The sequence below is a fragment of the Bos mutus genome, chromosome 22, assembly GCF_027580195.1.
Source record: "Bos mutus isolate GX-2022 chromosome 22, NWIPB_WYAK_1.1, whole genome shotgun sequence".
Lineage (NCBI taxonomy): Eukaryota > Metazoa > Chordata > Mammalia > Artiodactyla > Bovidae > Bos > Bos mutus.
This window is the reverse complement of record NC_091638.1, coordinates 64,437,745-64,449,976: the sequence shown is the minus strand read 5'-3', so window position 1 is coordinate 64,449,976 and position 12,232 is coordinate 64,437,745. Positions and strand designations below refer to the sequence as shown.

General features: G+C 57.1%; 1 protein-coding gene across 6 annotated transcripts in view; it reads left to right on the top strand.

Moving 5' to 3' along the window:
* The window catches only part of ANO1 (anoctamin 1), a 188,159-nt gene that overhangs the window by 153,175 nt on the left and 22,752 nt on the right, over positions 1-12,232 (top strand). For 4 of the 6 annotated variants that reach the window (XM_070359034.1, XM_070359035.1, XM_070359033.1 and 1 more), the window contains 8 exons: positions 129-211; positions 2,572-2,583; positions 3,186-3,257; positions 5,510-5,587; positions 6,539-6,613; positions 9,842-10,043; positions 10,195-10,306; positions 11,408-11,465. In XM_070359034.1, coding sequence (XP_070215135.1) covers positions 129-211; positions 2,572-2,583; positions 3,186-3,257; positions 5,510-5,587; positions 6,539-6,613; positions 9,842-10,043; positions 10,195-10,306; positions 11,408-11,465 — 692 coding nt within the window. The remainder of the gene's footprint in view (positions 1-128; positions 212-2,571; positions 2,584-3,185; positions 3,258-5,509; positions 5,588-6,538; positions 6,614-9,841; positions 10,044-10,194; positions 10,307-11,407; positions 11,466-12,232) is intronic. The other 2 variants (XM_070359038.1, XM_070359036.1) reach the window with 1 other exon arrangement.

The following is a 12,232-nucleotide window of genomic DNA, read 5'->3' as shown; positions in this document are numbered from 1 at the left end:
GGTTTAATACTGGCCCAGCACTCGTTGCCCTCACTCTCAATGGTACAGGAGAGGAGAATGCTCTCATGTCACCCGGTATCACGGGGCTTCTGAGCCCCTAACCGCCTGGTTCTCCTCTCTGCCCTTAGCTGCCACCTTCATGGAGCACTGGAAGCGGAAACAGATGCGGCTCAATTACCGGTGGGACCTCACAGGCTTCGAGGAGGAGGAGGTGAGTGGGCTTAGCAGCTGCGCCCCGTGTCCTCCCCCACCCCACCCCATCCCTTTCGGGGGGGACCCACTAGGTCATAAAGTCCAGGCGAGGCTGCTCCCTGCCTGTTTCTCAGTTCATGTCCCTGATGTCTGAATCCCCCGCGGTTGCCAGGGTGACTGCTCAGTGTCCGCTCTAGTGTTTTAAATCTCCATGCTCACATGGACACACCACCCAGAAATGTGGTCGGGGACGCAGGCCAAGGCTCACCACACTGATCTCATCCAGTCTGGGGGCCGCACCACGGGTCTGGGGAGGGGGTGGCCGCCACCCACGAGGTTGAGTCCCCAGAAGCCGCCATGAGCCTTCACCCTGGTGCCAAACCTGCGATCCCCAGAGCCAACTGCCAGCCTGCAGTCAGGCGTGGCTGAGATGTGAGGCTGATCCTTCACTAACAGAGGGAAGCCATGTGCTGGGCATCTTTGTGCGCCAGGAGAGGGGCATTCCGAGTTGAACAGCCACTGAGGTGGTGGGTGAACCCCCTTCCCCGGGGTTGCTCAGGAGATGCTTTGCTGCTGCCCCATCCTGAATTGCCAGCTCCAGCAGAGTCCCTGTGGGATGAGAGGGAATAAAAAGGAACAAGATCCCCTGAACAGGAGAGCCGTTAGGTTTGGCCACACTGACCGTGGCTTCGTGTTACGGAATCTTTTGCTCAGCTCTTTTAAAGAGAAACCACTCGTGCATTTTCATTATAATGTGAAAGCCTCTTTCATCATCTCTTTAAATATCCCTATTATTATATTATATATTAATATATCCCTAGTATTATATATTGGACTTCCCTGTGGCTCAGACGGTAAAGCGTCTGTCTACAAGGCAGGAGACCGGGGTTCAATCCCTGGGTTGGGAAGATCCCCTGGAGAAGGAAATGGCAATCCACTCCAGTACTATTGCCTGGAAAATCTCATGGACAGAGGAGCCCGGTAGGGTACAGTCCATGGGGTCGAAAAGAGTTGGACACGACTGAGCGACTTCACATATATTAGGCCTCTTTGGTGGCTCAGATGGTAGAGAGTCTGCCTGCAGTGTGGGAGACTCTGGTTTGATTCCTGGGTCAGGAAAATCACTTGGAGAAGGAAATGGCAACCCACTCCAGTATCCTTTCCAGGAAAATTCCATGGACGGAGGAGCCTGGCAGGCTACAGTCCATGGGGTTGCAAAGAGTCAGACAAAACTGAGCGACTTCACTCATTATTATATGTCCCCACACATGTGCTACCTCCAGGACTGAGTTGGTGGATCACTCTTCAGTCAGCTGTGTAGCTGTGTGGGTTCTGAGCTGACTGTACTGTCGACAGACACGGGCGCTAGTTTGCTGGAAGAGGCACCAGCTTCGTGGTGCCAAGACGACCTCCAGGACCAGGTTGTCCCGTTTCAGCATTGCCCTTGCTGTGTGACTGGGGCAAGTTGCTTAACGTTTCTGTGCCTCATGTCCTCACAAACAGGGGTGGAAGAGTAGAGTTTGAGGGGTCTCGGTAGATCAGCAGATCAGAGCGCTTTGAGCGGCGTCCAGCAGCTTTGAGCGCCCCCAGCTGGTCTCCCGCCTCCAGGTTCAACCTCTTCCGGCAGCGGGTCTTGTCGTCCTGTTTCACAAATGGCAGGACCAAGGCTGATGCGACCAGAGAGACATGTGTCTCCTTAGGTGCAGAGATAGGCATGGGACGGGTGCTCCATCCCCCCGTGGTGGGCCCCGAGTCAGCTGTCTGCCAGAGCAGATTCAATAGATTCAAATAGGGTTGGTGTCATCTTACTACTTTGGGATAGACTGAGAATGTCCTTTTCATGATGTCCTTGGGGTTGGGACAGTTCAACCTGTTGGGAACCTGTCCCATGAAGTCTTCACCCTGATGACTCAGGCACTAGTCGGGTAGTGATTAGAGCGCTGGACGTGGGCCCCGGGGGACGTGAATGAGTCCCCGAGAGTGAGCCCCCCACACTGGGTAGGGCCTCTTCTGGGGCTGGTCACCTGAGACAGAGGGCTAGCCCCTCCATGACGTGAACCCCAGGTGTCTACTCTCGGAGCAGAAGGAAGGCTGTGCCCAGCCATCTGGCCTGAGTCTCCTCCCCTGAGTCTAAGACAGTTCAGCCCAGCACATGGTCAGAAATCACCTAGAACATTCCATCTGCAGAAACAGTAACACACGCAGTCACCCTAGGGTAGCATCAGCTTTTGGCAAGCTCTGCTTGTCCACCCATGTCCATTTGCCTTCACCCCAGTTTTTTAAGAATATCACCTCTAAGAGGACTTTTTTCTTAAAAAAAAAAACAAACACAAATAATGAAATCTTTTTGTTTTTTTTTCCATTTCTGGTTCCTGGAAGGAGGCTGTCAAGGTTTGGAATTTTTTGTCACTCGTCTGTCTCCTGGGAGAGGGACCTTCTGGCACACCTTCTCTGTCCGTTTCTGCTGAGCAGTTCCCCGCACCTCTTCCACGGCGGGCAGGGGTCTCTGCTTCCTCCCCCACCTCCGGGTCTCTCTTAACCCCCGTTCTTCTGTTCCAGTGCCCTTCGCTGACCTGCTCTGGGCTCCCCTGAGGCCCGGCGCCTCTGGTCTGCCCAAGCTTGCTGACACTTAACCGCCGTCTCTTCCAACCCCGTGGCTCCTGATGGGATGTCCCCAGGGGCCAGTTCACGGCTGGCTGTTCAGAGTGGGCTGCAGGACAGTCTGCAGCCCAGCGCAGACTGACCCGCCTCCAAGACCACGGAGCCTGACTCTGTGGCCTTCCCAGTGGGCTGGGCTTCCCAACAAGGGGAGAGACCCGGATGAACCTCATGCAGGGAGCTCTGAGTGGGAAATGGTACAAACAGCCAGCTAGGAACTGGCCCCAGTGGGTACCCCGAGGGAATGCCAGGGGTGAATTTGCCACACATGCTCCTGTTAAGGGTCTCAGACTCGCAGTTCCCAAGACTCCTCGCTGACTTGGTTTCTTTCACAGGACCATCCCAGAGCTGAATATGAAGCCCGAGTTCTGGAGAAGTCTCTTAGGAAAGAGTCCAAAAACAAAGAGGTACGGTGGCCGCTGCCAGTCGGCTCTCCCAGGGGTCAACGTCTGTCCATCAACCTGACGTGCCGGGGTCAGCACACGCTGTGTAGATGGGGGAGCAGCCCCAGACAGGCGCAGAGAGTGAGTGTGTAGACCCTCCCGACCTCTTTCATAGCGACTCTGCCATTGTAGGGGGAGAATGACCATAGACAACAGGTGAAATGTGTCTGGCCGTGTTCCAATAAAACTTTATTTATAAAAAACAGGCGGGGGCTGTGGGGAATTTGTCACACCCTGCCAGAGGTCAGCCTCCCCCTTCTGTCCTGAGGGTGACCTCAAACCTCAGCCAACACCTCAACATCATGGAAACCAAGTGGTTTTGCAGCTTTTCTTGCTCTGAATGGTCGTGTCCAACCCTCATGCTTTGCATTGACTGATGGATGGAAGGGTTTTCCCCATCAGGGCCCCTGAGTGGATGGCCAGTTCCTTGCCTCACGCATAGAGGATGAGAATGAGAAAGAGAACTGTTTTTCTGATCCTCTTGAGGCCGCCACCTTCTCTTAATATATCATAAATGCCTTCCTTTCTCCCCAGAACCTCTCGTTTAACTTGGCAGTCATGTTCACAGTCACATTCTCACAACCCTCTAGGGATGCTTGGTTATTTTTTTTATTGGAGGTTTTTTTTTTTATATGACATGGGGCAAGAGTCCCCAGGCCCTTGTCAACCCCTCTCTGAGGCTGGAAGGTCAGTCGTTGCAGGGACGGGAACAAGGGCAGAGTGGTCTTTCCAGATCCTGGTGTTCCTTGGCCTCTGGGAGCGACCAGTGAAAACCCCTGCCTTTGTCTTTTCTTACCATTGTGTTCCGTGGACAGAGTCTGCTGGTACAGCGTGGCCAGGGGTCCCAGTTACCACAATCCCCCCGTAGGGGTGGGCAAATGTGTGCAGACCCCAGTTCCCATAGCACAGAGAGAGCCCAGCTCAGCCCCCCACAGCCAAAAAGTGGGTGCACATCCTTGAACTCCAAGCAGGACCGGGGGTGCGAATAACCACAAAAGCGTGAGCCTTCACCATGATGAGGAGACCGTCTTTTCATTTAACCCATTGGAACGTCTGCCCATCGCATGCCCATTGCCTTTGGAGCAGCTGCCCTGTTCCTTTGACCCCACAGCTCCGTCAGTGCCCTCTCCCCGGGCTGTGGCTCCCCTTCTAAAGGGAGAGGCATGGGTGCTGCTTCTCTGAGCCCCCAGGCCCCCGCTGAGGGCCACCATGCCCAACCTGAGGTGTGCCATCTGCACCCCCAGGCAGCCCACCCCACAGTTGGGGTGGCCCCACTAGGCAGCCCCTCCTAGTGTGAGCGAGGATGAGGTTGCACCCCTTCCTAAGGGAAAAGGGGCTCAGTGGCCTGCGTCACATCCACTGAAGTCAGGGGCTCCCCCAAACCCAAGCTCTTCACCGTGCCGGGAACACCGCCCAGATTCCCCGTCACCTGGCTCCTTGGCTTAGACCCGAGCTCTCTGACCACAAGAGCAGCAAAGGTTGGGGTTCATTTTCACCGGCCTCCGATGGTGACCTCAGGCCCTGAAGGCCTCCAGGGGGCCACACCCTTGATTTTTTCCCACCGTTTCACTGTCTCCCAACTTTATGGTTTTAATTTTTGCCCTGGCTATGGCACCAAATTCGTTTAGGGGGGAAATAAGAGATCCCCCCTTTCATGGGTGTTAGGATGCTGAGTGTGGCTTCCTGCACGTCAGTGTCAAATGCGCAGGGTAACCCGCGTCTGCATAAGACGCACCATCTGAACTATGGCCGCCATCTGGCGAGGGGGCCCCACGGAACCCGCCAACCTTCCAGGCTGTTTCCATTACCTCACTGCAGCCTCTCTTTTAGAATGGGCTTCCCAGGTGGCACTAGTGGGAGAGAACCCACCTGTCAATGCAGGAGACGCGGGTTCGATCCCTGGCTTGGGAAAACCCCTGGTGGAGGACACGGCAATCCACTCTAGTGTTCTTGCCTGGAGAAGCCTTTGGATGGAGGAGCCTGGCGGGCTGTGGTCCATAGGGTCACAGAGTGGGTCATGACTGAAGTGACTTAGCATGCACGCGCTCTTTTAAAATGTGGGTCTCTGCTGTCTCCGATGGGTTTAAGATGCCCAGAGCCTGACTCAGCCCCAGCAGCCACACAGCCAGGGAGGCGCTGGCTTCCCCAGGGGGCGACGGGGGCCTGGGCCGCGGTCTCACCCCACGGTGCTCTCTTGTTCCCTCCACCCGCCCCAGAAGCGCCGGCACCTTCCGGAGGAGCCCACAAACAAGTGGAGGCAGAGGGTTAAGACCGCCATGGCGGGGGTGAAATTGGTACATGTCGTGTCATCGGGCGTCGTGCGTCTTCAGTGTGTGCAGATGAACCAAAGTTCATTGTCTCCTCAGCCGACTCTCGACTGCTGTATTATCGTGTTAACATCCACACCCACGCTCCTTTGCCTTCCTCCGCACCCTCGGGCTGTGATGTGTCGAGGTGTCTCTGCATGGCCACCGTGGGGTCATGGGCGGGAGCTCGACTGTCTCTGGGGCTTGTGAATCGTGCCTGCCACAGCTGCCTGCCAGTGGTCCCTGGTCTCATTAACATGCATGCCACCCTCCCTGGAATGCGTGGCCTCGGGGGTCAGACCTGCCAGCATTCTTTGACCTCATCCATGCATTTTTTTTTTTGGGCGTTAAAGATCCACCCCATTCTAGAAACATCCCAGGTTAGTGAAGAGCATCTACTTTAGTCCCTCCAGACCCGGCAGTCCCTGCGCCAGAGCCTTTGGGGCTGTGTGTCCCCACCGACCGCCGTTGCTATGCGGCGGGCAGCGTTTGAACTCGTAGTGCTGGTGGCTTGTCTCAACTTGCTCTGCAAAGGAAAATAACTATTATGGTCTGGGTGGCGGAGGAAAATAGCTTAGATCTTCTCGCCGTGCAGATGAGACTTTCATCCAGGAGACGGAGGCCGGGCTTCTCCCGGATGGGGGTGGCGGGGGGGTCTGAGCGTCTCATTTAGAAAAGCCTCTGGCGCCATCACGCCTTGTACAGAGAAGACTCACATTTGTAGACAACTATTATTCCTGTCATTTCATAGCATCCTTTCATCAGGGATAAAGCCTGGATGTTTGCATTCATTCATCACCTGCAGGGGTTGTGTGTTTTCCCACCATGTTTCTGTGGTCCACGTTGTTCACGCCCACACACACACACGTGCGTGTGCACACACACACCTGTCCACCAGGATGGTCCCCACTGCTGACCCAGCCCTGTTTCGTCTTGTAGACAGACAAGGTGAAGCTGACCTGGAGAGACCGGTTCCCTGCCTACTTCACCAATTTGGTGTCTATCATCTTCATGGTGAGTCCTGGGAGGCCGAGGGGGCTGTGTACCAAGGCAGGCGGCATTTACCTGGATGGGGTCAGCCGTCCATGTGGCAGTTGTCTTCATCCCAGGCCAGGCTGGGTGGGGAGATTCCACCCTAAAATGGGAAGGGGCCAGGGTTCTGTAGTGACCCCCGGGGGCTCCCTACACCTGGGGGATGGTCCCTGACACACATCTTTTGTTCTGAGAGTGACACATGTAGGTAACTTGTCATTCACACCCAGGAGTTCACAGGTATTATTTAAGACAAAACAGGGGGGGTTTTAAAAAAGGCCACGAAATGAATAACACAGAGACAGGACAAGAGTCAGGACGGGTCTGTGATGCTGGATTCATCCAGACCCTGTGGGTTTGAATAAATCAGCGACACCACGGCTGGCTCTCTTGGAGGTTTTAACGCCCAGATGATTGGGCCACGTCCCTGGAAGGCCCCAGCCCATGCTCCCCAACAGGTCAGTGCCAGCTGTGGTCACTGTAGAAATGACCATCCCCTCATCCAGCCCTGGAACTTTAGGTTAGGGTCTTAGCCCCAGACTTTGTGGGGGGCCCTTATGGCCCCTGTGGACTGAGGGTTGGGCTGTGCCCAGTGGCCTGAGGGGCTCACACCCGCCTGTCCCCCCACCTGCTGGCGAGGATGCAGAGGCCGGAGGTCTCACCCTCTCCGCAGGCCATATGCCAGGCTGGCCGTCCACCCTGAGGCTCTCGCTGTTGTCCATGAACTTGGAGACATGCAGATGGGCTTGTTTTTCCATTGGGTGTCGGGGGCGGCAGCTGAGGCCCTAAGCTGAGTAGTTGGAAGCAGAGTGAGGACACCGCTTCCTCTCACAATCTTGCACATGGTTAAGAAGGACATCACCGATATAAAGAAATCCCTAGTGGGGACCCCCAGGACCGTGCAGCCACTGCAGGGAGGGCTCCTGGGTCTGTAGATGACTCCAGTGGCAGTGGGCCCAGCCCTGGGACACATGACCCAGGCACACATGAGTGGCGCTGAGGGGCAACCTCGGACAATGTGGGCCCTGCCCACAGCATCGCCAGAGCTCCCCAGCAGAGGATGGGGTACAGGAAATGGGACTCAGGCGCCAAGGTTCAGCCCCTCCTGGCAGAGAAGAATCAGAAGGTCCAGCACAGGGATGGAGGAGGTGGGAGGCTGTGGGCCCTTCTGCACAACAGCAAGTTTGGACAGGAGCCCTCAGGTTACATGTCACTTCTGTGAATAGTCTTCAGGGAGTTTTGAGTTTCTCACATAAGAATCAAGGTGCAGGCACTGGAGGGCTGGTCCAGCACTTTCATGATTCCAGCAGGCACTGACTTCTCTGGTCTGTGCCTGTATCCTCTTGGTCACAACATGGCTGCTCCACCTCCAACATCACCTCCACCCTCCAGGCAGGAGAAAGGGGAAGGAGATGGATGCCAGTGGAGGCAGCCCCTCTTTGAAAGTGCTTTCCCACAGGGCCTGCCCACACCTCTGCTTGCATTATGCTGGCCATCCCTGTCTGCACAGAGACTGGGAAATGGGCCAGTGTTATTCCCAGCAAAGGCAGGATAGTGGGGAGGGAACCAGCAGACCTTGAGGGACTGCGGTCCCCATCACAGATAAATCAGTCTTGTCCTGAGCACAGGAGCTTCATTCTCTGAACAAATAGCAGCTGAGCACCTACCAGGTGCCCCCATGCTTCTGGTCCTGAAGGTGCCCATGTGAACACTGCGTCGAAACCCCGGCCCTGAGGCCCTTTCCCTCCAGAGCGGGCATTGCACCCAGGGTGGTCATGGGGGGGTGCACCAGCAGGGAAAGGGGGCACCTTGCTGAGTCTCTGCAGGCCCAGTGCCCCGTCTACACCTCCACATAAGGCAGGAGGGGCGTCTCCAAGCCCAGGGCGATGCCTTCCCCTGGGGTGGGGTGGGGCCTCTTGGCAGGGGCACGGGAGTTTCCCAGGAAAGCCCTCATTCCGGGAGCTGGCAGAAGTGGTACCCACACCTCACCACAGTGCAGCCCATTCTTCGGGGTGTGGTGTGGGGCACGGACGTTCCCTGGGAGGGTGTGGTCGCCATTCAGTCGCCCACAGGCGTGGGCAGCAGCGGAGTCACCAGCCAGAAATTTAAAATAGGAGCACCCTGAGATCCCCATCACTGCGGCCTTCCTCTGGGGTGAAGCAGGCAGACCCCTGCCAAGCTGTATCCTGGAGGCACACAGCGCAGCCCCTGCCCTCCAGGGCTGTCCCGGGAGCTCCGAGGGGCCGTCTGGGCAAGGGCAGGTCCCCTGCACACCCTCCATGAAGGTGACCTCTGTGAGACGCAGGGACCAGGGCACACAGAGGGCATGGCGAGTCGGGCTAGGGTGACGGCCCTGCACAGCCACCCTCCACCCTCAGGGCCACCTCAGGACTGGAATCCTCAGTCGTCCTCACCCTTAGGGCAGGACAGGGTGCGGACAGGGTCTTCCCAGGTGAGTCAGGGCTTTTGAGGGTAAGGAAGAGGAGCCCAGGCAGGCAGGCAGACAGTTCCATGCAGAACAGATGCATCATCCTAGCCAGTGCCCACCCCTGTCTCTCAAGCAGCCGCCAGTCCAAGCTTTAGGGAACGTTCTGGGGCAATGGTGGGTTTGGGAAGACAGGGGATGAGCTGGAGGGGTGTGGGGGTCTCCTGGGGAGATCAGGAGAAGGGATCCCATCCATCTGACCCAGGCAGGCCTGCAGCACTGCCAGGGAGACCAGACCACCACATGCCCCACCTGCCTCCCACAACAGCATCGAGAACATCACTGCTTCCACTCAGGGTCACCCAGGCTGGGGGTGAAGTCTACCCCAGAGTCAGCCTGCCAGCGCACAAGCCAGTTACTGGAGTTGCAGCCGTCCTGTGTCCTGTTGGGGACAGTGGGCAAGGCAGTCATGGCTCTCACAGCAGGCAGCCACAGAGCCATGCACTCCAGGCTTGGTGGACCCGCCAGGAAAGCCCCAGCTCGTGTGCTGGGTGACCCGGCCTGGTTATCCAACCTTTTTGAACATCAGTCTCCTCTTCTAGAAAACAGAATCTGGCCCCTCACTCATCTGTGACATTAACACCGGTAAAGCCCCTGGCATCTGGTGGGTGACAAGAAACGCCTGTCATTGTTTTGAAGCTGAAGCACTCCCAGGTCGGGGACAGCAGGGCCCAGGGAGCTGGAGGGTGTGGTCCAGCCAACGGTGTCCCCTCCTCCCCCCACAGATCGCCGTGACCTTTGCCATTGTCCTCGGCGTCATCATCTACAGAATCTCCACAGCCGCCGCCTTGGCCATGAACTCCTCCCCGTCCGTGCGGTCCAACATCCGGGTCACGGTCACGGCCACCGCGGTCATCATCAACCTGGTGGTCATCATCCTCCTGGACGAGGTGTACGGCTGCATAGCCAGATGGCTCACCAAGATAGGTGAGCGCCCCAGCCGAGCCCCGGAGTCAGGCGGCTGCACGTCACCTGCCATGGGGCCCTGGGCTGGTCGCTCAGCCCCTCTGATGGCCAAGTGAAGTGACCTGCCTGGACCGGGGCAGTGGCTCAGCGGCTTGCATCTCACTCCCTCTAGAGGTTCCAAAGACGGAGAAGAGCTTCGAGGAGAGGCTGATCTTCAAGGCTTTCCTGCTCAAGTTCGTCAACTCCTACACACCCATCTTCTACGTGGCTTTCTTCAAAGGCCGGTAGGGGCTGCTTTGGTGACTCAGACACACCGCCTTCCCCAGCTCGCGCCTCCTCATCCAATAGAAGGCTTCCTGCCCCCGTTTCCCCACAGGCAGGAGGCACCCAGGCCCAAGGCAGAGCAGTCAGTGAGCTCCAGCTGCTGCTGCGGACGGGCAGAGGCCTGGCTCCTGCAGGGCCCCCAGGGGGCAGGGACCCTGGGGAGAGGGACCCCAGGCGCTGGGGACTCCAGACAGCAGGGGCTCCAGGCAGCCAGTTCCAGGGGCTCCCACACCAGGGAGGTGAGGGCTGCCAGAGAAGGTATGAAAGGGCAGCCACTGGTGTTCGGGGCCAGTGGTGGAGTGAACCCCACACCCTGACCCTCTGGAGCTGTCCTGGATTTCTAGGGGCCTGTGGCCCACCCACCACAACTTCCCACTGTCCCTGCCCCCACCAGGGCCTGGCCGGTCAGATCCCAGAACCCCTCCCAGAGTCTCCATCCTCAGCATCATGCGATTTACAAATGCCGTGGCCACCCGCCCATCCCAGGGTCCCGGAGCTGGGCCAAGGTGCCCAGGCCCCCCTGAGAGCACCCACAGCAATGGAGCAGGCTCTCAGACGACCCCCGGCCGCACACCCACAGGGAACTGAGAGGCGGCCTCGGGACCACCCCCACACCAGCCTGTCTGCGTCCCCAGCATGGCTGCGAGACCCTGCTGTGGTGGGCATGGCACCGTCTGGGCTCAGACCCCTTTGCCTTCTCCCCTCCTGGGCTCCCTTCCCTCCATCCGCCCTTTGGCCTCTTGGTTTCCCATTGAAGCCACGTGTTCTTACCCACCTGCGGGCTTGGGAATCACATGAACATTCAACCAACAGAAAGCCACTGTGGTCGGTTCTTAGATGAAGCAGGCAGGGGGAAAGCCTGTGAGACCCTAGCCCTCCGACCTGGGGACGCACGAAGTGGCCCACCTTTGGGGTCTCCCAGAGCCCACTCACCCCACTCTAACTGACCCCCATCATTGGCTCCGACCTGGGGACCCACGACGCAGCCCAGCTCCCACCTCCCACCTTCGGGGCCTCCCAGGGCCCGCTCGGCCCTCTCTAACTGACCCCCATCATTGCAGGTTTGTCGGACGCCCGGGCGACTACGTGTACATTTTCCGATCTTTCCGGATGGAGGAGGTAGGTCCCGCTCTGCTTTCTCACCTCTGTTCACACACCTCAGTTCCCAGCCCGCGAGACCCCTGCTCTGTTATCTAGCTGCTGGGGTGGGCTTCAGCCTTCCATGGCAAGTCCATATAGTGTCACTTTAAAAGGAGAATATCTCTTCAGGGTCATGGAAACCAAAAAAATTACACCCTTTTTTTTTCTTCTTCTTTTTCTGTAAGACCTTGAAAGTTTTTCTCTTTGGTTATGGTGAACCAGTGAGAAAAAAAAAAAAAAACTCAATTACAACTCTTACTTCAACATTGATATACTCATCTCTCGCCCCACCACACACAGTGCTGGTGATCTTTGGCTTCTGCTCAGTGGTTCCAGCCACTGTGGTTCTAGTGCGTGTGTCTGAGTCCTGGCCGCCAGACTTGTTTCACTGGTTCCATCAGACCAAGCCAGACTTCAGGGCCCATCAGCAGTTCAGGTCTCACGGGAACTAATCGGCTTTTGCAATTCCCAGAATAATTCATTTTATTGAGAAAGAAAGGTCTTCCTGATAAGATCATATGAAACAGGGTGGAGAGGATTAGGTACTGGGTGACCTGGCTGCCTGAGGTGAAGTTGAGAGCTTCAGCCAGCTGAGTGCTGGCCCCAAACATCCCAAGGCCTCATCCACAGTAGCGGATGTTTGTAAAAAGCCTTCCAAATGCTCCCCACTACCTGACACATCCTTTACGTAGGATGACACCTTGTCAAGCTCTCTAACTGTTGGAGAAGTTGGGGGAAATGTCTTC